At 54.2% G+C, this 24,346-nt stretch overlaps 8 protein-coding genes across 8 annotated transcripts; 4 read left to right on the top strand and 4 right to left on the bottom strand.

Annotated features, from left to right (window-relative positions):
- Positions 1–80: 80 nt before the first annotated feature.
- Positions 81–1,232, top strand: VTN31DRAFT_3287 (uncharacterized protein; the record flags this gene model as incomplete). Its single annotated transcript, XM_069403549.1, has 3 exons — positions 81–83; positions 151–1,121; positions 1,187–1,232. The coding sequence occupies 3 exons, from the start codon at positions 81–83 to the stop codon at positions 1,230–1,232; spliced, it is 1,020 nt and encodes a 339-aa protein (XP_069262720.1).
- A 578-nt stretch (positions 1,233–1,810) lies between these two features.
- VTN31DRAFT_3286 (uncharacterized protein) lies at positions 1,811–3,421 on the bottom strand (the record flags this gene model as incomplete). Its single annotated transcript, XM_069403548.1, has 2 exons — positions 1,811–2,486; positions 2,538–3,421. 2 exons carry the CDS (start codon positions 3,419–3,421, stop codon positions 1,811–1,813), a joined length of 1,560 nt encoding a protein of 519 aa, XP_069262719.1.
- A 418-nt stretch (positions 3,422–3,839) lies between these two features.
- On the top strand, positions 3,840–4,553 carry VTN31DRAFT_3285 (mitochondrial 37S ribosomal protein uS11m; the record flags this gene model as incomplete). Its single annotated transcript, XM_069403547.1, has 1 exon — positions 3,840–4,553. One exon carries the CDS (start codon positions 3,840–3,842, stop codon positions 4,551–4,553), a length of 714 nt encoding a protein of 237 aa, XP_069262718.1.
- A 505-nt stretch (positions 4,554–5,058) lies between these two features.
- VTN31DRAFT_3284 (uncharacterized protein) lies at positions 5,059–9,074 on the top strand (the record flags this gene model as incomplete). The annotated part of the gene is made up of 3 exons (XM_069403546.1): positions 5,059–5,136; positions 5,188–5,437; positions 5,491–9,074. The coding sequence occupies 3 exons, from the start codon at positions 5,059–5,061 to the stop codon at positions 9,072–9,074; spliced, it is 3,912 nt and encodes a 1,303-aa protein (XP_069262717.1).
- A 1,996-nt stretch (positions 9,075–11,070) lies between these two features.
- On the top strand, positions 11,071–11,461 carry VTN31DRAFT_3283 (uncharacterized protein; the record flags this gene model as incomplete). The annotated part of the gene is made up of 3 exons (XM_069403545.1): positions 11,071–11,196; positions 11,263–11,345; positions 11,407–11,461. 3 exons carry the CDS (start codon positions 11,071–11,073, stop codon positions 11,459–11,461), a joined length of 264 nt encoding a protein of 87 aa, XP_069262716.1.
- Positions 11,462–11,939: 478 nt separating this feature from the next.
- Positions 11,940–16,046, bottom strand: VTN31DRAFT_3282 (uncharacterized protein; the record flags this gene model as incomplete). Its single annotated transcript, XM_069403544.1, has 3 exons — positions 11,940–13,259; positions 13,316–13,419; positions 13,475–16,046. 3 exons carry the CDS (start codon positions 16,044–16,046, stop codon positions 11,940–11,942), a joined length of 3,996 nt encoding a protein of 1,331 aa, XP_069262715.1.
- Positions 16,047–21,290: 5,244 nt separating this feature from the next.
- On the bottom strand, positions 21,291–22,358 carry VTN31DRAFT_3281 (uncharacterized protein; the record flags this gene model as incomplete). The annotated part of the gene is made up of 3 exons (XM_069403543.1): positions 21,291–21,404; positions 21,467–21,784; positions 21,849–22,358. The coding sequence occupies 3 exons, from the start codon at positions 22,356–22,358 to the stop codon at positions 21,291–21,293; spliced, it is 942 nt and encodes a 313-aa protein (XP_069262714.1).
- A 510-nt stretch (positions 22,359–22,868) lies between these two features.
- Positions 22,869–24,003, bottom strand: VTN31DRAFT_3280 (uncharacterized protein; the record flags this gene model as incomplete). The annotated part of the gene is made up of 3 exons (XM_069403542.1): positions 22,869–23,629; positions 23,680–23,869; positions 23,974–24,003. 3 exons carry the CDS (start codon positions 24,001–24,003, stop codon positions 22,869–22,871), a joined length of 981 nt encoding a protein of 326 aa, XP_069262713.1.
- Between the last annotated feature and the right edge of the window lie 343 nt (positions 24,004–24,346).

Below are 24,346 nucleotides of genomic sequence, written 5' to 3'. Positions count from 1 at the left end.
ACTGATTCATAGAGAACACCGAAGTCCTTGCGATTCAGTACAACTGTTGTTTTTGTGCCGCATCGATACCCAGCTTCAGCATGGTTGGTGTCAATGTGCCGAATGACCATCTTGTTGCGGAGTGAAAGCTAACTATCAACATTTCTCCAGGCGCCCACGGAGACTAAGAAGCGCCTCGCGCTCGCAATTATAGACTTCTTGGGCTCGAGTCTTAAAGACGGGACTTTGACGGCAGACGATGCCGAGTCGATTGAGATTGCCCAGAACTGCATCGCGGAGACGTTCAAGGTCGATCCCAATGACAGCGCCGCGATGCAGGATGCCCTGGGTGGGCAGTCCCTTGCCACCATCTACAGCGTCTACGAGAAGCTGAAGGGCAAGACTGGCGCGAAGGCCGAGGAGAAGGCTGAGGCGCCCAAGTCCGGGCCGACGGAGGAGTCGGACAGGTTGAAATCTGAGGGTAATGCAGCGATGGGTCGCAAAGAGTACGCGAAGGCCATTGAGCTTTACACCAAAGCCCTTGAGATTGCTCCTTCGAACCCAATCTATTTGTCTAACCGCGCGGCTGCGTACTCCGCGTCGGGTCAACATCAGAAAGCCATTGCCGATGCTGAGCAGGCCGTGGCCATTGACCCAAAGTACGCGCGGGCTTGGAGCCGATTAGGTCTGGCTCGGTACGAGTCCGGTGATGCTAAGGGTGCGGTGGAGGCATACGAGAAGGGCATTGCTGCGGAGGGCAATGGTGGGAGCGATGCGATGAAGAGAGGCTTGGAAGCGGCGCGCAGGAAGGTGGAAGAGATGTCGCGTGGAAGTTCGGCGAGCGAGGAGGTCGACTCGGCTTCGGGCTCCTCGAGAGGCGGCTCCGGCGGCATGCCTGATCTGTCGTCGTTGGCCGGGATGTTCGGCGGCGGCGGCGGCGGTGGTGGCATGCCCGACCTGAGCTCCATCATGAACAATCCCATGTTTGCAAGCATGGCACAGAACCTGATGAGCAACCCGGAGATGCTCAGCAATCTCATGAACAACCCGCGTATCCGGCAAATGGCGGAGAACTTTGGCCGCGGCGGTGGTGGCATGCCGGATATTGCCTCACTCATGAGTGACCCTTCTGTTGCTGAATTGTAAGATACCACCCTTCCCCTCTTTCCTACCCCCCTTGAGGCAGACGCTGATTGAAGCACGACAGAGCCCGAAACATGATGGGTGGCGGAGCCGGCAGAGGGGCCCGGTAACCGGTGATGTTCCTTTGCGTGGGTTAGGTGTTGATTTTTTATATTATCCATTATAATGACGAAGTTTGTATTGACATAGTTTCACTATGTTCACGCTTGACCTGATGACTCAAGTACCAGTGGATAGAGATATCCAGCATCAGTGAAATCACTAATACAAGACGCTATCCGAAATGCACCGAACTCAATATTAACAGCTAGGCACACTCGAATCACACAGAAACGAGATACCACAAAGACTCCGATGCCATCAAAGCGAACCAGACAACCCGGGTATAGCAACCGGCTTTCGAGAAGGAGGCTCGAGCGAGCATGAGGGGAGATTGAATGAATCGAGAAAAAGACGAGCATCAACGAGGAGCAATCCGCGCATGGTGAACGGAGAACACGCTCAAAAGCGCAGAAGAGACGCTGAAAGAGAAGATAAGGGGATACATGGCTAGATCAGAGATATGACACAAAACTCCATCCCACCAATGTCTAATATACAACGTACTGTACAAAGCCAATTTTAGCCCAAATAAAAGAAATGAGCCTGAGCATGCCCTGTCTCGTGGAAGAATAGAAGGGAGAATTCATTAGATGTAATCGCGAGCGGCCTTCTGCAATTCGATCATCCTCCACCCTCTCGTTTCTGGGTTGTTGACGTCTTCCGGTATCCGGGTGACGCCGATGGCGTAGGTGACCAGCTGGACACGGTCTTCCATCCCGGCCGCCAGCTCGTTGGTCCTTGCGTTGCGGTAGACATGCACTTCTTGAGTGCGGCAAGTGACCACGAAGACGGGGATATCGCCGGGGTCCAACAAGCGGGCATGGGAAATATCAACGTTTCGGATGTCCAGTATCCGGCCATCGGACCGGAGCCCGAGTTGTGTATACTGCTGGGCAAGCGCGGAATACACAGAGAACTGGGCGTCCGAGAGCCAGAGCTTGAGGGTCTCGATGTCACCCTTGACGTACGCATCGAGAACTTCGGGGAGAATGTATTCACGCATCTCCCGGAGGAACGGCTCCAGCTGAAAGCTGGGATCCATTTCGCGGAACTTCTTGATAACACGCGCCGTTTCGTTCTCCGCAAAGAATGAAGCGACACGATCAGAAATGCTTCGCGCCGTCGTAATAAGAGGGTTATCGGACTCTTCATAGGTCTCCTTGAGAGAAAAGAGCTTTTGCATAATGGGACTTGTATCCCGGAATTGCCGCCACGATTCCTTCCATGCGGAATCTTTGTGGACAGTCAGACTGGTTCCGGCGCTGTCATCGACGTTAGTACCTCATAGTCTAAGAAGGATGATTAATACTCACTTTGGATTCTCCTCCACCTTCGTGACTCTGGGAATTCGACCAGCCTTGATATCCTCCTGCTCTCGAAGTTGCCGTTGACGACGGCGCTCTTCCTTATCCAGCCAACCACCATAACGTGAGCTGCTTCCGTCGTCGATCGTTTCCTTCACGCCGCCAATTGCCGTCTTGTAAACCTCTGTCTCGCGGACCGGTCGTGTAATCCTCTCAATGCCTCTACCTGTGGCTGTCACTCCCTTGCGTATCCCTTTGACAACCGGCGTTTCCCAGGTCCAAACTGCTCCTTTTCCAATGACCCTGCCAGTGGTTTTCAGTGCTTCTGTAGTCTTAGACGTTGCCGTGCTTGATGCCGCTTCATACGCGGCACGGGCTCGCTTTACGGACTCGCTTTCAGCGAACTGGTGAGCGGAGGAAGCGAGAGCCTTGGTAGACTCATTCCATTCTTTGGATTTCTTAAACTCGCTCTGCAAAGTTTCGGTAAAGACTTGCCAGGGCGTCTTGTCACCGTGGGGCGGCGGAGGAGGCATCTCCCGCTTTTCCTCTTTGGACTCCTTGCCATGCTCCGAAGACTCTGCTTCAGGTCCAGGTCCATCGGACTTTGCTGACTCATTCTGTTTTGCTTCCTCTTTCTGCTTCTTTTGCAACCGGAGAGCCGAGGCATGGAAGGACCGTCTCAGAGCAAGATCTATTGAAGGCGCTCGGGCTGCAAAAAGCTGCGTTGACGTCGCGAGACCGATTTCCGAGGGCGAATTTGATCGCGCAGCGCTCAGGAATCTCTCAAGGGCAGCCACATGGCTATATCCCCCTCTTGAGGCAGAACTTCTGCCATAAACGAAGGCAGCTGTCCGAGCAGGATTAGCCCGAGCCAATCTTAGTGTCGAAATCATGCTCGGCGCAAACGGGAGAGAGGGAAAGGAGAGAAGGGAGAAATAGGACAAGAATACGCGCAGGCGAACTCCGCTCAGACCCTCGAAGAATCGTCCGCGCTGAATCAACAACGCAAAGAACTCGTTGAGTGCATGAGATTTCAAGCGGGCACAGCGACGGAGAAAATGTCGGCCGGTGGCGCCAAGACTTTCCCGAATCGGAATGGGCCGATTCTCGATTTTCGTTTTGGTCGGCGTCAAAACCCTCTCCAGAAATCTACTGGAGATACTGCAATCCTTGCGAACTGAATTACCGTGATATTCTCGGTTGATTAGCTGCTGGTTATCGTCTCGAATTACTGGGCTCTGTTTTTCGTTTCCTCAATCGCACCCGCACGAATTGTTGCCGCTCTCCGGCAACCTTCCACAAGTCTACACCATGAAAGCACGATTATGGAACATGGCGATGGCTTTGCCATCAGCCTGCCGAGGGTGCCAGCAGCGGCTGGCGATGCCTTTCGGTGCTCGATTTTTCTCAGCCATGCGTCCCCTCAATGAACAAGGGCCGCCGCGTGAAAAGGTCCGCGAGATCGAGAGACAGATCCTGCAGCCTGAATCTGCAGAGAAGACCTCGACGGGGGAGAATTCGGGCCTTTCGGCCATTACACAGATGATGCAGGGCGAGCGAAGGCAACAAACCTCGGCATTGAGCCGAGACTACTCGCAAATTGTCGCAGCCATGGAATCCGAGCTCATCAAGAACCCCTACGTCGACCGTGCGCCTCCCCATCATCTGCATGTCTACTCGCACAAGCACAACACCATCATCACGCTGACACGGCCAAACGGTGACCCGATCATGTCCCTTGGATGCGGCAATTTGGGATTCCGAAAATCGCAACGCGCTGGCTACGACCCGGCCTTCCAGTTGACCATCCATGTGTTCGCCAAGATTCAAGAACGCGGACTGCTGATGGACATCAAACGGCTGGAGTTGATCTTCCGAGGCTTCGGCCAGGGACGGGATGCTTTCATCAAGGTGCTCCTGGGTAATGAAGGCCGCCACATTCGGCCATTGATTTGTTCAGTCACCGACAATACAAAGATCAAGTTCGGAGGAGCACGAAGTCGGAAAGTTCGCAGACTGGGTTGAGATTCATCTGTGCTGTCTTCCTGGTTGACTTGGATGGATCTGTTGTACAACAACGGCTTCAGAATTCATTCATGTATTATATCACTTGATATTCAAAGTGCAATGGGCCGAGTTCAACCATTTCTAGCACGTTTGGACAGTTGATGGCTACTGTACTAAGCAGCATCGCGCTCTTCTCAAGGCGGCGAGAGTAATTTCCCGATTAGGTCTAGTGCAGCATGTGAGAAAGCAGCAGCCTGAGAGCATCAGAGCAGATAGTATGACGCGCTCAGAACATTCAGAATCCCTTCGAAACGCGCCTATGCGGACCTTGGGTCTCTGTTTGCCCGTGATCGCTTACCCTGGCTCTAACAGTCCCTCCCGTGCTGTCCCGGTGTCATCGTGTATTGATCTGAAAGCTTCGGCTGCCCGCCGGAGCTCTTATCTTCTCGAGAAAAGAGTTCTTCGACAGCGGCCGAAGGTCTGCATTGATGAGCTTCTGTGCGCCGCGCTCGATGCCGTGTGAATGCAACCCCTAAATCCTTTCCTCCGTGCCTTTTTCCGCAGCACGGTTCCCGGTCAGTGTATTCCAGTCGAGAACCATGTATGACGCGCTGCTCTCTCCTTGAACGATCAGCTTGGCTAATGTACTTAGGTGTTGCTTGTCCCCACGACCGAATCGTTGATCGGGTCGCGCGACCAGGAGTCCAACGCCTACTATACGGATCTGGTCTCCTCCGAGGAGTTCCTGGGAAGCCATGTGCTGCGAATACGGGATTCCGCCGGGACAACAAACAGGCAGGACACATCCAATGGTCGGGACTCGCGCGTGAAGGCGAAACAGGTCTCAACCGCAAACGGTCGGACGGTAATCATCAAGGAAAATTATGTGTATAGCAGCAAAGGCATGGTCCGACTCCAAGTCGCCCCCCGCAGCAGGTTAACAAGTGGTGCGTAGGCTTCAAGTCTATCAATCAAGCCCAGCTTCTGTCCGACGTTCTCTACTATACTCCGAATAATTATACTCAGCCATGGCTTCTCTACTATATCTCCAGGCCCCTCATCGGTTCGTTCGAGCCGGGCAGGGTCTTGCCCGCCGTTCCTACGGGGAAGCTCCTGAAGAACGAAGACTCCCAGCAAACAGAAGAATGGGATGGCTCGGCAATCCGTAAAAAAGAGATCAAGACCTTCGACGAGTTACTCGCCAATTTTCCAATGATTGCCAGACAAATGCAGCCCGGTCTCGAGAGGCTGTTCAGGGAGTTTGGAAAAGAGCTAGGAAAGCCATTGCCTCCACCCCCGTCGCAATCGCCCCCTTTGCCCGCTAAAGACGATCCATGGCAGGACCAGGACGACCTCGCGCCTCAAGACCGGCTTCCCTTCAACTCAGAGGAGTATTTCGAAGACGACGAAGATCTCATGCGACGCAGCCTCGAAACGGCAGTGACTGCGGCCATTGACCTCTTCCGACTCGTCGACAAACAGCAGCTATCTCTATTAGGAGCGACGACGGATTTGACCGGGCCCATGGTGGAGCGTTTGATCGAGCGATATGTTGCCGAGCAGGTCCACTCCACATTGTTATTCCCGCGCTTATGCAATTTTCGTAAGTCGGAGGATGCCGAGCTGGATGCTCGGATCCGGCAGATGGAAAATATAGACGTGTCACAGGTTGGAATCACAATCGAAGGAGGGCGCCGAGGAAAACAGGAGCTCGTTCGACGGCTGAACAAGGGCGTCGAGGTGTTTCGAAAGATGGCAGACGCTCGCTGTCCGCAGGACATGCTGGATGTGTTGCTGGCCACCATCAGAGTCATCACGGAAGCGGACACTAGAGATGAACGAGCAAGTTCAACATCCGAGAAAAATGAACCCCCCATGACCGTGAACGCCGACATGTTGGTATCGTTATTACTTGTAGTTGTTATCAGATCCCAGATTCGACACCTCCAGGCGAGGCTCCTGTACATGCAGCATTTTATCTTCGTTGACGATGTCGAAAGCGGAGAGATGGGCTATGCTTTGAGTACGTTTGAGGCTGTCCTGGCATATCTGGCCAGAGGGTCAGCGGCTCTTCGAAAGGCAAGTTCGCGCAATAAACGACTCTGGCAGGCCACCAAGACCGGAAATGTGTCTGAGATCAAAGCTATCCTGAAACCAGATGCAGACAATGAGGACGAGTCGACATTGGAAGATGAAAAATCCAGCTTGGATCGAGAATCTATCACCTCGCCGGAGGAAAACGAGAAGCAATCTCCAGACGAGCAATCGTCCTTCGAACGCTCCCCCGATGATGAAGCCCCTTCGGACACTAATGCACAACCTATGTCCGAAGAACCGGCCGCCGATCCTCCTCTGGCTCACGTGTTTCCATTTCAGGCAAGGGAAAGGAGCTCTCCCCAGGAAATCCCATCACGCCCCCGGAAAAAGGTGTCCATGGATGTGGGCAGCTTGTCAGGATCATCGGGTGTATCCCTGCTGTCTCGGACGACCACCATCGCATCGACCTTGAGCGGGCTAGAAGGGGACAGCTCGATCGCGACACTCACTCAAACGCAGGATCCGGCTGGGGATTCTGCCCTCATGATGGCTGTCGTCAGCCGTCAGCCAGGGGCGCTGAAGTACCTCCTTAGTCTCCAAGAGTATTACCCGTTGGAGAGCGTCCTTGAAGACACCAACTATGATGGGACGACGTTGCTCAGCGCCGCGGTGCAGCACGCGCATCGAGAAGTGGTGGACGTGATCGTTGATTACCTCTTTCAACATGCTGATAAGCCCAGGATCGCCGCTTACCTGAGCAAAGCCGACACTCGGGGACGCACCGTGGCACATTATCTTTTCAGTGCCCCGTATCTCCTGTCAAAACTCGACGTTCTGCTGCCTTGGACGCAAAAGGACAGGAATGGCCAAACTCCCCTCTTCGCCCTCTGCCGATCATACGACCATCCGGAGTACCACGACATGGTCACTGAAGCATTGACCGTGGCGCAGAGAGCCCAAGGCGATGGCAAGCCCCTTCGTTTAGACGAGCATGTTGACGCCAAGGGGAACACGCTACTTCATATCGTGAGCGACCCTGCCATCACTGCCAGAATACTACGGGAGACGGATTGCGATCCCAACGCGACCAACGATCGCAAATTTACGCCGCTGATGATGGCTAGCAAGTATGGGCGGGTAGACCAGATGCGTCGATTGTTCATGGACCCCCGAGTGGACATCCATCTCAAGGAGAGCCGTGGTCTGACGGCCGTCGAGCTTGCCAAGGATGATGATGTGCGGAATCGCGTAGACGATTTGATATTGTTCCTGAATTCACCGATGATTCCAAACGATCTGTCAAGAAGGATCACAGGAGTAGTTCGGTCTTTTTTCGTGGAGGATGGGACGGTCAGATTCATCGTGAAATCGGGTGCGCAGGTGTCGCCTCCGCAGCCATCCCGAGGCACGGCGACGTACTCGATCACTACCTGCCGGCGCACATTTTCCGACTTTGAGAATCTGGCAAAATGGCTTTCTGTCGAGCATCCAGCGTCATACATCCCGGAGATTTCCGAGCGACGGAACCCATTCCAAATACAGTCGAAACCGTCGCGAGCTGTGTTGCACGACATGCAGTCGAATCTCGACCAGTTTCTCAAGATCCTTCTGGCGCACCCTACGTTCTCAACCCATGAAATGCTCTGGGAATTCTTCCTGGTACCAGAACTACAGCCTGAGATGATGGCTGATCGGTCGCGTCGCAAGGCGGCTGCGCTGTATGAGAGTATCTACGATGACTATGAGCCGGCAACGGCAGAAAGCATCAAGGACACAGAGCAGTTTGTCTCGCACGCGCAGGAGATGGTCCGCGCTGTCCATGCCTGCACAAACAACGTGTTGCGACGGGGACATGCGCTTCGCAACGCCGCGTCAGACCTGGGCGAAGCTATCAACCTCCTCTCCGCAGCGCTCTCGAGTCTCGGACCGCCCGCCGAGACCCTCCCCGGCACGTATGTGGCGGCCCTCTCGCGCTTCGCCACAGCGCTGATGACCAACACTTTTTCGGCTGACTCGTCGTCTTCATCTCCCCTGACGCAGTTTCTGTCAGCCACCAATTCCATCCAGGGCACGACGGTGGCGATTCAACGATCACTGTCTCGACCGACCCGACTCATCCAGGCGCTGCAGTCGACCGACCGCAACCTGGCGCGAGCCCGATCCTCACTCCAATCCGCCTCGTTGCCACGGAAGTTCAACCTGAACTTCCCGGGTTTGGAAGAGTCGCGGCAGAAGAACGTGCGCGACCTGGAACAGAAAATCCAGGACTCGGAGGCGCAGGCGGCACGGCTGGCCCGCGAGATCACATGGAACAAGGACGTCGTGGTCGGCGAACTGGCGGGGTGGACATCCTGGAGGGAGCGAGTCGGGCGCGACGCGATCCGCGCGTTTGTGCGGTCGACGTTGATCCAGGAGCGGGAACGGGGGCGGCGGCTGGAGCGATGCTTGCGGATGGTCAAGGAGGCGTCTACGTCGGTGGGTTCTAGACACTACGGAGGGTAGGCTTACATGAGTGGGTGTAGTCAATAGAAAGCTTTGCCATGACTCATGACTATGACTACTATGATGAATGCCATCATCATTGTAATTTAATTTCGTTCCCGAAGGTGTCTTTTGGGTTTTGATGGTGCAGGTTTGTAGGTACCTCCAGACTCCGCTTTACCCATTAGGTAGCTCACGAGAATGAAGGACGTATTGCTAATATATCCAAGACACAAGCTGGGTTCCCGGATACAAAAGCATAGACAAGCCCTGGGGTTCGGTATGACCACCGAGGACGATCAAGCTCCGTCAATCAATCAGCCCACCGAAACTGGAGAGAAGGACGAGCACTTGTCCCCTCAAGTACCGTCCATGCCCATCAGAAGGCGCTGCCGGATCGGAAGAGGTAATTGACTAACCGACCGGGTTACTTGGACTCCGCAGTACGAGCTGGTGGTGGAGAGGACAGATCCCTGGTGCTCGCCGTACTGCGGATTGGTATGGGTTTGTGTGGACAACTCCGGTCCCTGACAGGATCTACCCTATCGACAGGAAAGACCGTGCTCTCCCCCAAGAAAATCCGGGCTTCGGCGACTCTGATCGAGGCGGTTCCTTGGACTTCAGCCAGCCTCAATCAGTTGGCTCGCACCAGATTGACTGTCCCTGATGATCCTCTTCAGCGACTTTGTGCCATATCTTCGATGGCCATCCCCATTCTATTCAGTCAGTCTGTTGCCTCTCCCCCGACGGCCACTTGCTACAAGCATGGACAGGACGATCCGTACATGACAAATGATAAGATCTCGACGAGAAGTTAGAGACTTCCTCGAAAAAAAAAAACTATGCTTCGACGTCGAGATTCAGAGTCACAGAAACCGAGCTGGTTGATCGCCGGGACGCTCGATCTAAGAAGGTGCTGGGGCCTGAGCATCCAAAAACTGTCGATAGCGCCAACGGCTTCATGATCTCCCTTGGAGAGTGGGCTCGTCAATTAGCTCGATCTGAGAACTTGTTGTTGATGTCCTGGGATAGCTCGGAGGCCGCGAACCAACGCCCTAGTAGTTATACCCGTCTCGAAACGTCATCCTCTTTGCTATAAATCACTCCTCTGAATGACAAGTCATGGTTTGTAAATAGTATGATTCAATGCTACACGTGTCAATATGACTGCTTAGGCCGGAATTGAGCGAGTAGACTGCAGTGATTTGGTCGGCGCGTTGCTGACTCCAATGCCCTCAATTTGACAATCAGCATGACTCATAAAGACCCTTGCCAAAAGAGCTATCGCGAGCCCACGGCTCAGTCAGCATGGTAATAATTTCTGCCACGAGGTTATAGTCAGGAATCTTTCGAGGCAAATTGGTCTTTAGGAGTCCTTGCAACCTGCCGAACTCCCAATGTAGAACGGCTCCCACTGTGGTCGCTGCCGTTGAACCTCATGCACGCGAACCAGTTCATCGTCCAAGATAGGTACTAAAGAAGAACTAACACTGAGATGAGCGGGTTGTTTGGCTGTTCTCTGTAAGTAGTAGCAACTGGAATCCAGTTGACTCAGCGGCAGAATGTCACGAGAAACCGAGGTCCCCAATAATGTACTCGTACCACAGTTGTGGAGGATGGGATATGCCAAGAAATGCCACGTGACAGAAAGCCAATCGGAAAGAGTACCGCTGATTAATGTGAGCCAATCAAGATCTTGCTATGATCAATAATAGGTAGGTATGGAGTTAACCACTCGTACTAACTCAAACGTCAGTATACACTGGAAGACCTGATGACGTCACCTACACTATGTCTCCATCTCAAACGTCATGATATGCTGAAATCCAGGCTGTGCAGGCATCCCTGATAAATAACGACCAATTCAGATACCTACCTCCTCTAGGTACCATCTGGAAAATATCTACAATTCACTCATCGACTACATACGCATCATCGCCTGGGATCTTTGTCAACCAACCGATTTTCCACGTCCACATAACTCGAGTTTTATTTTGTACCTCGCAATCGAGCAAACATGCCTCTCGTCGTCCCAGGAATCAACGTTCCCCTAACCAACAACAACAATAATAACAACAACCGAAATGAATGGCTGACCAAACTCGTCGGCAAAAAACTCACCGAGTCTACCAGCGATGAATTGGTCAGTAACAGTGGTCTCGAATCCTATACTGGGTGGAGGAAGTGATTGACAAAAGTCGGTGTCCAGTTCTTCGCGAAAAAAGACCTCCCCGCGTCCCACCGCATCGTGAAACGGGGGGAAGTGACTACTAAGGATTTTCGATCGGATCGGTATGTACTTCCCATCGTACACTGAATGTGGAATGACGCTTATTGTGTTTTCTATTGACAGGCTCAATGTCTACATTGATGATGATGGGACGATTCGCGATGTCCACTTCGGTTGAGTCGAATATTTATTGATCGGCATGTCGGGTTTGCTTTGTTTTTGACACAGGATTTACGGAATGGATCTCTTTTGGGTTTGGGCTCTTGATTTGATATGGCTCGTAGCAATGATGTGAATTTATACCGGGTTTTCCCCCTCATATGACTTAAGGCTATCTTCAAGCCACAAAGTGTTGGTATGCGCATTGACGCTGAATTCACTATGACTCTGGAGAGGCTGGCTATGATCAGCATTAACATGATCAACATCTGTGAACTCCTCGAACAATATCATTCTCTCATGTCTCATGATCTCATCATCATGATCAGTCTGTGCATGGTCAACCAAATCCATCCAATCTGGATATCAATACAATCATGAATGGTCATGAAAAAGCTCAGTCATCAAGTCATAACAGTCATAAACATCAAACAAGTATGTAAATCGTTAACCAGACGCCCTAGTCCAAAACCCAATCCAAAGTGGAGTCATAACACCTACAACGCGGTAGTAAGTCGCTTGAGCCAACTAGTCCGCTTCGAGCTCGACGTCCGAGGCGCGTGATGGTGATGATGGTGACGATGGTGATGCCGGCTGCTGCGGCTCCGTTCATAATCGCCGCTGCCGGAGCTGCTCTTCATGCCATCGTGTTCGGCGCGACGGGCCTCCCGACGCCGGGCGCGTAACTCTTCAATCTCCTCGTCCGTCAGGCCGGGATACTTGGCCCGTCTCCGGGCCAGTCGCCGCATCCGACGCCGAGCTTCCTCATCGGAGGACAGCGAATGGGTATGTTCATTTTCATTCACTCCGGGTTCGTCTACAACAGTCGGTACGATCGGGGGCGCTTCCGGAGGGTCCGTGATTTGGGAATCGACCCATGAGGATGTCTTGTCTTTGCCTGATTCGCCATAAACTCGAGGAGCCTCGGCCGCGGGTGGAACAGCGTCTGGGATGGGGTCTGGAACAACGGACTTGCGCCGAGAGCGACGCTCTTCAGACCGGCGGTGCCGTCTCTCCACATCCTCTTCAATTTCCTCCGGCCGCTCGGCGTGCGACCGACGCCGCCCGGACTTGGAGGCATGCCTCGATAGGCCGCCGTTCATTTGCTCAGCCTCCCGAGTCCGTCTCCTCTCGCGCCGTTCGGCCTTCCTCGCTTCAGCCCGGGCTTCGGCTTCCCTTGCTTCTTGCTCCTCTCGCGCCCGTCGCTCCTCACGCGCTGCTCTGCGCGCCCGCTTCGCTTCTTGACGTCTTTCCTCCCTCTCCTCCTCCTCGCGCGCTCGCTTCTCGCGCTCTTCACGGGCTCTTTCCCTCCGAGCTCGCCGTTCTTCCGCCTCCTGCAGCTCCGCCAAGCGGGCCTGCTCCTCAGCAGCACGGCGCCGTGCTCGGCGTTCAGCCCGGCGTTCCGCTCTGCGCGCTTCTGCCTCGTCCACATCGGTTAGCGCAGCAGGTCCCGCGTCGGTCGTCATGCCTTCGCCATCCGTATCCGCCCTGACTGATCGGCGTCTCCGTGACTTTGCACGCCCCTCTTCTATCTCCGGCTCCGTCAGCTCATCGCGATAGGACCGAGATCTGTGTCGCCGTTCGGGTTCTGGTCGGGTGGGCTTTCGCAAGGAATTCAGGATCCCCAAGAGCCCACCACTAGAGTCTGGTTTCTTCGGAGGGGCGCTCGCCCGTTTGCGCCTGTGCTCCTTCGGCGATGACGGCGGTTCGACGAATGCAAGATCATCGGGCCCGGAAACAACTTGGGGCCCTGAAGTGGACTGCTCAGCATCGACAACGACCGCGTCGTCCTCAGCCTCGCGTTCACGTATTCGGGACTGATCCAAAGGCATTAGCCGACAATGTTAACATGCAGAATTTTTGGACGGCTCACCGATCGTCGCTTGGATTTGCGACGTTCCACGTTAGCCTCGGCGTCCACCTCTTTGTCAACGATGACGATGTCCTCGTCATCCAACGCATACGGATCCTTCGAACCTGCGTCAAGTACTTTAGCAAGGAATGTATCAATCGCATTAAAAACGAAACTTACTCCTATGTCGCTTCCTCGAGCGCGATCTCTCCCTGTGTGATCTCGAAGACTTGACGCCCATGACCTTAGCCGCCTTCTCTGACGCCTCTGGCTTATCCTCCGGCGCAGACTGAGCACCGTAGTCATCGACATCTGTCGAGTAATGCTTCGAGCTCGGGCGAGAGGTCACGGTATTCGATCGTCGCACTGACTTGGACCTGGCGGGCGGTCCGCCAAGGATGAAGTTCGAGAGACCCATGGCCGGCTTACTGGAGCGTTTCGCCTCGGAGCGCTTATGATGCTCCGAGGACGACTTGTCCGCGTCGTTTTCAGACTCACGGACTTTTGGCCGCTTGGTTGCGTCAGATTTGGACCGGGAGAGCCTTAGCTTCTCTTCCTTGGTGGGAGTTCCACTGTCGACTTTCGCCTTGGCCACCTTCTTGGTGGCTTTGCGCGGCGGCGGTGCAACTCCCCAGAATCCCCAGGAACTAGCGCCCGCGGTGCGCTCGATCCTGGTTCGTTCCTTTTTGGTGGTCCCAGTCGTAGTAGACTCGGGAGGTGCCGGGGCCGGGACGCTGTCTTCAGCTGTGTCCGGCACTGGCTCCGTCTCGGGAGGTTCTGCTGCAGGTTCTTCTTTTATCTCCAAGTCTTCCTTCTCCTCTTTCTCTTCCTCCTCGTTCTCCTTCCCCTCTTGTGGGGATTCCTCCTTGTCTTTGGATGATTCCGCGGGCACGTCTACAGGGGCCGGCTCCGGGAAACTTCCGGGAATAGATTGGTGCAACTCCTCCTTCACCTGAGCGACTGGCTCGTCCGCAGGAGCTTCTGGAACGAATGGTTTCGACTCGGTCAGTTTGGAGTTGGATTTGGTCGTAGACGCAGTCTCCTTGCTGACGTCCTCTGGGACAGGCTCGGGGGCTAGGTCCGGGGCCGGGGGCGGAGCGGCGGCGTCCGCATCCGACGACGGTAGGGCGACTCCCTTCCGTGCCTCCTTGAGAAGCGCCTCTTGCTGTTGCTTTTCTTTCTTCTTCTTTTCAAGAATCGCAATGCGCTCCGCAACGGAGAGTCTACCAGGCGTTGACGTAGTCTTCGACGTGGCAGCCGGCGGGGGCGCGGCTGTGGCGGCTGAACCGTCCAATCGGGGAGCGGCTGGCGCTTGCGCGTCTGCCCCAACATCGATCAGTACATCGCTCTTCTCCTTCGGCTTCTCGTCCTTTGGTTTCGCCTTGGAGGTCGATGGAGCGCCAAAGGAGGACCAGATGCCTCGCGCCGCCGCTGCCGCACCGTCTTTCGGCATATCTTGTAGTTTGGTTTCCGCTTTTGGCGATTTTAGGGTTCCCTTTTTCAGGGTCTTGGAGGTCTTGGGAGCAAATTCAACCCATGCATCGTCTTCTGCCCTTTCTTCCAGGATTAAATCCGGTGTCACACCTTGCGGAGGAGGAGTCGGTGCGGGCGGCGGCGGCTCCTCGGCCAGGGGCTCGGCTGCGGCCGTCTCCGAACGCGGAGGAATGCCCTTTTTCTTCGCTTCCCTCTCTTTCTTCCTGCGCTCGGTCGGGGACCAAGTGTCCCATCCCGCCCAAAAGTCCGCGTGCGGATCCTCTTCCACCGCAGTCGCTTCCAGGACGCGGGGTTCGGGAGCCGGTGGCTGTTCCTGGCGCGGCGGAATGCCTTTCTTCTTTGCCTCTTTTTCTTTCTTCTTCCGCTCGGCGGGAGTCCATGTGTCCCAGCCGGCCCAAAAGTCATTCTGTGAGTTATCTTCGGCCAGTTGTTCTGGCGCGGATTCAGGCGCAGCTTCAGCTTCGGGCTCAGGCTTAACCTCAGATTCATTGGATTCAGCAGGTGCATCTGTAGCAACCGGGTCCGGTTCTGACTTTGACTCGGGCTCGGCAACTGTAGGTTCTTTGCGTGCTGGGATGCCGCTCCTCGCCGCCTCTTTCTCTTTCTTCTTGCGTTGAGTAGGACTCCATTTGTCCCAATCAGCCCAGAACGGATGATTCTCTGGCGCCGGTTCAGGCTCGGCTTTGGCCTCCGGTTGAGGTTCAGCTGCCGCTTCTTGCTTGGCCTCTGCCTCTCCCTGGGCCTCAGCCTGAGCCTCTGGCTGCGACTCAGGTTCTGGCTCCTTAGCAGTAGGCTCCTTGCGCGGCGGAATTCCCATCTTGGCCGCCTCCTTCAACTTCTTCTTGCGCACCGCTGCGGACCACTTATCCCACCCATCCCAGAATGGATGGTTCATTTCCTCCTCTGGCTCGGCTTTGGCCTCCAGTTGCTGCTCGGGCTCCGGGTCGGTCTTGACTTCTTCTGATTCAGGTTTCGGCTCGGTCTTTGACTCAGATCCCGACAGCTTCGCTTCTGGCCCTGGCTCAGTTTTCGCCGGCAGCTCCTTGCGCGGTGGGATACCCTTTTTGGCGGCCTCTTTCTCCTTCTTCTTGCGCACAGCTGGCGTCCAATTCTCCCAACCGTCCCAGAACGGATCATTCTTTTCGACCGGTTCAGGCTCTGCTTCAGCTTTGTCTTGTTCCGGCTCTGGTTCCTGCTCCTGTTCCGGTTCCGGTTCCGGTTCCTTCGGTGGCAGCTCCTTGCGTGGTGGAATTTTCATCTTGGATTGATGATGATGGGACGATTCGCGATGTCCACTTCGGTTGAGTCGAATATTTATTGATCGGCATGTCGGGTTTGCTTTGTTTTTGACACAGGATTTACGGAATGGATCTCTTTTGGGTTTGGGCTCTTGATTTGATATGGCTCGTAGCAATGATGTGAATTTATACCGGGTTTTCCCCCTCATATGACTTAAGGCTATCTTCAAGCCACAAAGTGTTGGTATGCGCATTGACGCTGAATTCACTATGACTCTGGAGAGGCTGGCTATGATCAGCATTAACATGATCAACATCTGTGAACTCCTCGAACAATATCATTCTCTCATGTCTCATGATCTCATCATCATGATCAGTCTGTGCATGGTCAACCAAATCCATCCAATCTGGATATCAATACAATCATGAATGGTCATGAAAAAGCTCAGTCATCAAGTCATAACAGTCATAAACATCAAACAAGTATGTAAATCGTTAACCAGACGCCCTAGTCCAAAACCCAATCCAAAGTGGAGTCATAACACCTACAACGCGGTAGTAAGTCGCTTGAGCCAACTAGTCCGCTTCGAGCTCGACGTCCGAGGCGCGTGATGGTGATGATGGTGACGATGGTGATGCCGGCTGCTGCGGCTCCGTTCATAATCGCCGCTGCCGGAGCTGCTCTTCATGCCATCGTGTTCGGCGCGACGGGCCTCCCGACGCCGGGCGCGTAACTCTTCAATCTCCTCGTCCGTCAGGCCGGGATACTTGGCCCGTCTCCGGGCCAGTCGCCGCATCCGACGCCGAGCTTCCTCATCGGAGGACAGCGAATGGGTATGTTCATTTTCATTCACTCCGGGTTCGTCTACAACAGTCGGTACGATCGGGGGCGCTTCCGGAGGGTCCGTGATTTGGGAATCGACCCATGAGGATGTCTTGTCTTTGCCTGATTCGCCATAAAGAAGCCCCTTCGGACCCGCGGGTGGAACAGCGTCTGGGATGGGGTCTGGAACAAATCTTGCGGGGGGGAATTCCACTTGGCCGCCTCCTTCAACTTCTTCTTGCGCATCGCCGCAGACCATGACTCCCAGCCATCCCAGAATGGGTCGTTCTTCTCCTCCTCAGATTCGGCTTTAGATTCCGGTTGCTGCTCTGGCTCCGCCTCAGCGGTGACTTCCTCCGCATTTGGGTCAGGTTCCGGCTCTGTCTCTTTCTTTGGAGGTAGCTCCTTGCGCGGTGGAATGCTTTTCTTTTTTGCCTCTTTTTCTTTTTTCTTCCGTTCGCTGGCAGTCCACGTCTCCCAGCCATCCCAGAATGGGTGGTTTTCCTCCACGGCCGGCTTCTCCGCCCCGGGTTTGGCCTCGTTGGATTCGCCCGCGTTGTTCGTAGCTTCAACGGCAGCCGCCGGCTCCACTACCTGCACCAGGTCCTCTGTAATGACGCTCTTTTTCTTGTTCTTCTTGCCCACGGCAGCCCAACCCCACCCATCATCCTCGTCATTGTCCTTTGACTCGAACGCAGCCCACCCGTTATCAGTCTTGAGCTTGTCTTCCTTCTTCGATGTTGGCGCGGACCAGACATTTCCGACTGCCGTCTCGGGGGCCGGATTTGCAAGAGCGGTTGTAGGTTCCGAGTCGACGAGAAGATCGATGTTGCGGCCCTTCTGGTTCTTCTTGGTTGTCCAGGGCGCCCATATATCGTTCGTAGCCAGTGCCGAACTTGCGGTCTTTTCCTCGGGTATGTCCTTTTTCGTGTCCTTGTTTCCCCACAAGCTCCAGCCGTTCGGCTCTGTATCTTGCGCCGGCTCCTGCTTCGGTTTTAAAGAGGCTTCTTCAATCCCGCCCTTTTTCTTCTTCTTGTCTTTGACGGTGGTGAAACCAGACCAACCATCATCCCCATTCTCTTCGGCATCGTTGTTGACGTCGGCGTTTGACGTACCAAAAGCGCCAAAGTTCAGACTCCCAGCAGCACCCTTTTTGTTCTTTCCGGCAGCAACAGACCACGGGTTTGTGCTGTTGTTCTCCTCCTTGCCCGGTGTATCAGTGCCCAGAACGTTGAAACCCCATCCGCTGCTAGTATTCCAGCCCTTGCCCCATGCGCCCAAGCCGAACCCGCCTCCGGAGCTCTTGTTCGTGGGAGGATCGAAACTTAAATCCAGCTGGGGCGAATTGTCGCTGAGGTTGATTTCCTGGAACCCATTCGTCATCGTGCCGTTGTTCTTCCGGGATGGTTCGTTAGCAAGCTCCTAGGCAACAAGACGTGCTACCTACCACTTCGTTCTTTTTCTTGTTCTTTTTATTACCGACCGTGGTAAATCCTGCCCACGCGTCATCCTGATTGGCATTGTCCGCTTCGTCCGCCCAGCTGAGGCTGTTCGTGGCCTTTTGTTGCTCCTCCTCCTCCTCCTTCTTCTTTCGTTCCTCCTCTTCCTGCTGCTTCTTCTTGTTCTTCTTCTTATTCCCAGAGACTACCCAACCCCAGTCGTCATCCTCCCCACCGTCACCACCGTCGCCGCCATCACCGCCATCAGCACCATCACCGCCGTCTCCCGCTCCCCCATTTCCACCATCATCACCGTTTCCACCGGTATTATCCTGACTCTCCTGCTGCTTCTCCCCGCTCCCATCGTTATTCCCTCCTTTCTGCTGAGCGGCCTTCTTAGCAGCTTTCTTTCCTTTTTTGCCGCATTGTCGAACACCAGGGATGTTGTCCGGATCGGTTCCGACGTGGGGATACACGTCCGACTTTTCCTTGGAATCGATTGCGACGTCGCCTTGCTGCGGTGGGACCGTGTCGTGGACTGGAACTTTGGCCGTTGCCGCAGGGATTCCGTCGTATTCAGGTGGGAGATCCTTCAACGCTTCCTCGTACGAGGGGGGAGGAGTCCCGTAACCAGCGGGCTCCGCATCCACAGAGGATAGAAAATTGTCGGTGATCAGGACAATCGCGCTAAGAAGGTCTAATTGCGAGGACGCGGGATGGGAGGGGGGCCACTAGAACCGTGGTTAACTTTAATCGTCTTGCTTGTGGGTGGACCATGGATGCAAGACGTGGAGAATGAGACTCGCGATAAACAAAGCGTGGGAAACAAGGACGTACATTGCTCAATGATTGCGCACTGCGCTTCTCTGTTGATGTCGACAGACTTCCAGCATCTACGTCGTTCCACCAGAGCTCCTTGACATCCCTCCACGCCAGATCCGCCTTGACTGCCCCGTCATTGTTCCACAACTCATGATAGACTGGATTGAGCAACGTCTGCATATCGGACGGCACCGGATGACAGCAATGCGCAGGTCAGAGACAAAGCAATGACCATGGAAGCGAATTCTTTTTTTTTCCAGGATGGTTCTGCGTTTTGATCGGTTAGTCGTCTGAGTTTGCAATACCACCGCCCGAATGTCCGGTCGTAATATCCCAATCGAAACCAGCCGACGTCGCTCTGATCAATCGTCAGCACCGCAATAGAATCGTAGCCACCTTGTCTATATGTTCCGTGGCATAAATAGGATCAGCCGTCACGGAATGGAATGCTGTCCAGACGCAGGGATAACCATTCCCGACGTGAGGAGTTGTCAACTTGTAGTATGTAAACGACAAGAGTATGAATTTTTTTTTTTTCTTTCTTTTCCTCAGAACGAAAATCTCTTCAATCCACGGTTCAGCCGTGGATCAGTGCTACCGATTCACAGAGCACAGAAGCACCGAAACAACCGGGAATAAACCGGCGTATTATGAGATTCCAAAACTCGGTCCAGTGGCAGGGCTCGGTGGACGACGAGGGGGGGAAACGGCGACCAACCACGGCGAACGACGAGAGCTGCACGACAGACAGGGCCCAGCGCCGCTTGAAGGAATGATTTGCTCGCAATGAATTCGGCGGAGATCAATCACGCAGGCACAAGCCACTCGATTTTCTCTGCCTGAGAGCGGCGTTGTGATTGGGATTTTTGTTTTTTTCTGGAACTAAAAGCAACGAACGAATGAATCGAGGAGGCTGGGAGCAGTTTTTCGGGACTGAGGTCGAGATTGTACGAATCCACAATTCGAGAAAGAACAATACTAGTTATTTCTCTAAAGGGTCGATTGCTATAGAAAAAGAATCTGTAATTGTCGTCCTTCGTCAGAATGAAGGACGTTATGGAGGGATCATCAACAGAAACAAAAAAACCTCCTCCTGCCGAATGATGCAAGGACAACATGAGTCACACTGTCACAAACAACTCTAACCTAAACCTCGGTCTAAGTCAAGAAAAGCAAGAATGCATTTCCCTCTCTTCACCGCTTCGAGAAATCGACGGGGACCGTGGGCACATCCATGCAGCGTTTTTGGCGCCGGCTCCATCGAACGGTTAACCTAGCGCAATTCTTAGCTGCGGAGGTCCGCTCGGGAGGGGCCCAAGCCTGCAAGCCAGCACTCGACGCCTCCTCAAGTACGGTCATCCGTCCGAGCGAATGAGGGGCAGTTCTCGGTTCATTGCGCAGATGATCTCTCGTGGTTAAGATGATCGTTGCGCGCTGATCGGTCAGGATGGAATGAAAAGAAAGAAAAAAAAAAGTCTACGAGAAGCAGAGATGGATGTACTGGTACATGACACGCTGGTACCCGGTACATGACTGGCATCGGATCGCAACGGCTATAAGCTGTCTGAGTCTGCAAGTGCTGAGGCTGTTATTGGGCAGCAGGACCATGAGGCCAACGTGGTTGTTCGGCGGAGAGACGTGAGATCCAAGATCGAAACGATGCAAAGTACACGAGACAACTCATCGCTGCAAACCCGTTGTACCCAGTACTACATACAGTACGACATTTTCTTCTTGCCGCAATAATCAGGCCAAAATGCGCTGCAGCCCCCCCAAAATATCCCGACTCGGCGGGAAGCTGGAAAAGCGCTGACAACTGGACAGCGGGTCAGCCTCACCGCTCCCACGCTGCAGGTCAACGCGTCCTCATGTACGTAATCCGAATCCACACGGGAGCAAAGAAAGGCACGGAAATTGTAGATGGATGACCAGAATCTTCCGAGGGAAAACGTCCATAAATTTCAAAGACTCGGTTCCATTCATCCGCGAACCAATTCGTTCCCAATGCCAACCGTAGCAGACCAGAAGATTGCGGGCTCAAAAGGAGAAAAACAGGATATCATAGCTAACCAGATGAAACCAAGCAGTACAGTTACAGCATGATACAATACACGTAACATCGAGAAACAAGCCGCAGGAAAGAGAGCCCTGAACGCGCACCGGCGCCAATGTCTCACTCATCAGATGGCAGCCTCCTCTTCTTCGGCCTCTCGCGCCGGAGGATCCTGCCCATACGTGGCCTTATATTTCACCCGATACTCCTCATACGCGTTCTTCGCCTCATCTTCGTATTTCTGCAAGGGAATACACAGTCAGCAATCATCCCCCACACCAAGACATCCATGGGAACACGTACCTTCTTATCCTCTGGTGTCATGGCAGCCCACTCACGGGCGAGCTGCTTCAGAATATCACCGGCAGCCAGGTGCTTGAAGTCGCCCGAGGCACGCCGCTCTTTCGAGAACTGCATGAAGGGTGTCAGCGGCCGAGGCACCTGGCGATCGTCCTTGATCTTGCTAAGCTTGATCGGCCGCTTGCGGTCCTTGGTGAGCAGCTTCAACCGGAGGCGCGCCGAATTGGCCTCTTTAATCCGAAGAGGGCTGTGCGACTGCACCCAAGCCTTGTAAAAGGATTCATTTGCTTCTTTGTTCACCTGGGCTTCACGCTCGTAGACCTAGGGTAGAAAGTCAGCGTCACATCAACAGCTCCACTCGAGGAGGAAGAAAGGGGAAACGTACCTCCCTCTCCTCCGGAGACAGATTTTTGAAATCATCACGGAGCTGCTTCAGGCGTTCCGAGGGCTTGCTGGTTGGCTCCGCCTTCAACCGACTCGAGATGTAGAGCGACCACGGATTGACGGACTTGGGCTTGGGCTCCTCGTCCTTCAGCGCGATCTTCTTGAGCTCCTTGATGTCCTCCGTACGCTCCCTGCGCGCCTTGGCTTCCTTCTGCTTCTCGGTCAACGCCCTGCGGCCGCGTTTCTTCTTGCCTGATGTCTTCTTCGTCGTCGTTGTGCTCGCCGCGGCGGCCGCAGACGAGGAAGAGAAGCCATTGAGCCCGGTGCGCGGGAATACAACCTTTGGCAGCTTCGAGCCCACCACAGGACGGTACGGATTCGGTCTCGAGAGCGAAGACACGCGTCGGGTGACGTTGAATTCGACAGCGGTGCTGCTGCGCACGCGAGGTGCGACTGGCGCGAGTCGTCGGAACACAACGGCGGGGCCGTGCCGCGCCAGCGTAAGGGGCATTGTAGGCGTGCTTTGAACAATCGAACTTTTATCGTAAACAGTTAAACAGATATTCCACAGTCCTTTGTTCGTGAACCGATGGAACTTTGCGCAGGAACCAAGGGGCTGGTCCAGGTCTCAGTGCTAGTGGTTGGCCGGTTGCTGGGTTCGTTTGCGATTCGCCGAATTGGGTTATAAGCACGTGACCAAAACAAAGGCTTGGAGCGATGCCTTGTTGCCTGATGTCGATGCTGGCTTTGAATCTTCGATCAGTCGATACCCCCGCTTGTTTCGATCAGATCTCAAGCCCTGGTCATCTGGCGCGACCATTTCTTCGTAGAAAATTGCTGCCATTTTGATGATTAATAAGTTACAGGAACAAGAAACTCACGAAACTCTACCATCTTGTCAATGCTAATCGTACTCGTACAGTGTGAGGACTCGTGGAGACAAGCATCATATAATACAGCACACTCATCTATGTACGTCTTGACAAGACCAGAAATCACAGAAATCGTCGTAACCAATTCGTCAAATCACCGGTTGCCCCTCCCGCCGGCCGCCCACCGCAACAGCATCCAACCTCTTCCGACGCGCTTCGAGATACATCCGCCCACTCTCGTACGCGCTGAGGTAGAGGCCGATACCCAGCGCCGTCCATCCAGCGCGCAGAATACCGCCCGAAAAAAGAGCTCTGAAACCCTCCCGAGCGTAGATATCGCGCCCGACAGCAATCGCGCCGGGCCGGGCTCCTCTTTTCCCCGCCTCCAGCATGATCCGCGTCTTAACGACGTCAATCGGCGTCGTCACCAACGCGGCCACCGCGCCGGCTAACCCGGCACTAAGCGCCGTGATCCCGGCTCGGTTGAGCATCTCTGCGGCGTCAGACTGTCGCTCCGGCTGTGGTCGGTAGACTGCAGTGATCCGATCACGCAGATGCTCAAACAGCGGGAACTGGATCGCAGTAAAAGGTAGGTTGCGCGCGACGAGTGCACCGTACCCGCGCCAGAGCTGTAGTGGGCGGCTCCGGAAATGCGACAGCACGGTCAGTGTTGCGCTCCGACGGCGGGTGTCGGCAGGGTTACTGCCGCTGCCGGAAGTGATCATCTGTGCATTCTGCTTGAGGACCTCGGCGGGGGTGAGGATGAAACACGAGACGCATTCCGCGACAGAGGATGCGATGGCATGCGCCATGGGTGTCGGCAGAAGCGCGTTTTTCTTGCTTTCGTGATGATCATCGCTCGAGTTGAGCAGATGCTTGATTCCTTCATATGTGGTGAAAAAGGCTCCTGCTGCACGAGAGTCAGACATTGGAAGAAGTAGAGCTTGAACCCGCACGTACACGACGGAATTGTCGCCACAACCACGCTCCATATTCCCTGGTACAGCCCTCGGAAAAGCAGAGCACGGTTTACACGGCCCGTGACGGGGTTCTTGTACAGCTTGGCATAATGCGGAGACTGGATCCGGGTTTTGAGGGTATCAAGCGGATAGACAACGAAGTCGACGGTGAATGCGGCTATAGCTCCGGCCTGAAGAATATCCATGCGTTAGCGAATGTGTGATCCCATTTCGCTGTCGTCAACCCAAGGAGTGACTTGAACGTGCAAATGAGAAAGAAGAGGGTCCAACGTACAATCCAAATATCACTATTAGTGTTGTACATGGAGATACCTATGCCATTAAAAAAAGCAAATAAGATATATACAGCGTCGACGACCAGGTTGTTCAGTGTTCTGGCTTTTTGGACGATGAAATCATGATCAGATCAAGCAAGGCGATGTGACATGATCTTATCTGATCAAAACGGCTTTTTATCAGATCGATCGACGTCCGATCATCGGCGACCCATGGATAGCCACGTGACTCGGAGTCGTCCCGACTACGGAGTTACATGGCACTCTTCATTGAAGTCAACGCCCGATTCCGCCACCTTTAGTTTGCAGGTTGGTGCTACTTTAGTTTTGGATGATACTATGTGATGGGGGAATTGATGTGAATCGTGCTTG

The sequence above is a fragment of the Thermomyces dupontii genome, assembly GCF_041956625.1.
Source record: "Thermomyces dupontii strain NRRL 2155 unplaced genomic scaffold VTN31scaffold_2, whole genome shotgun sequence".
Taxonomy (NCBI): Eukaryota; Fungi; Ascomycota; class Eurotiomycetes; order Eurotiales; family Trichocomaceae; genus Thermomyces; species Thermomyces dupontii.
Note: the sequence above shows the minus strand (reverse complement) of the source record. Positions and strands in the feature narration are given on the sequence as shown.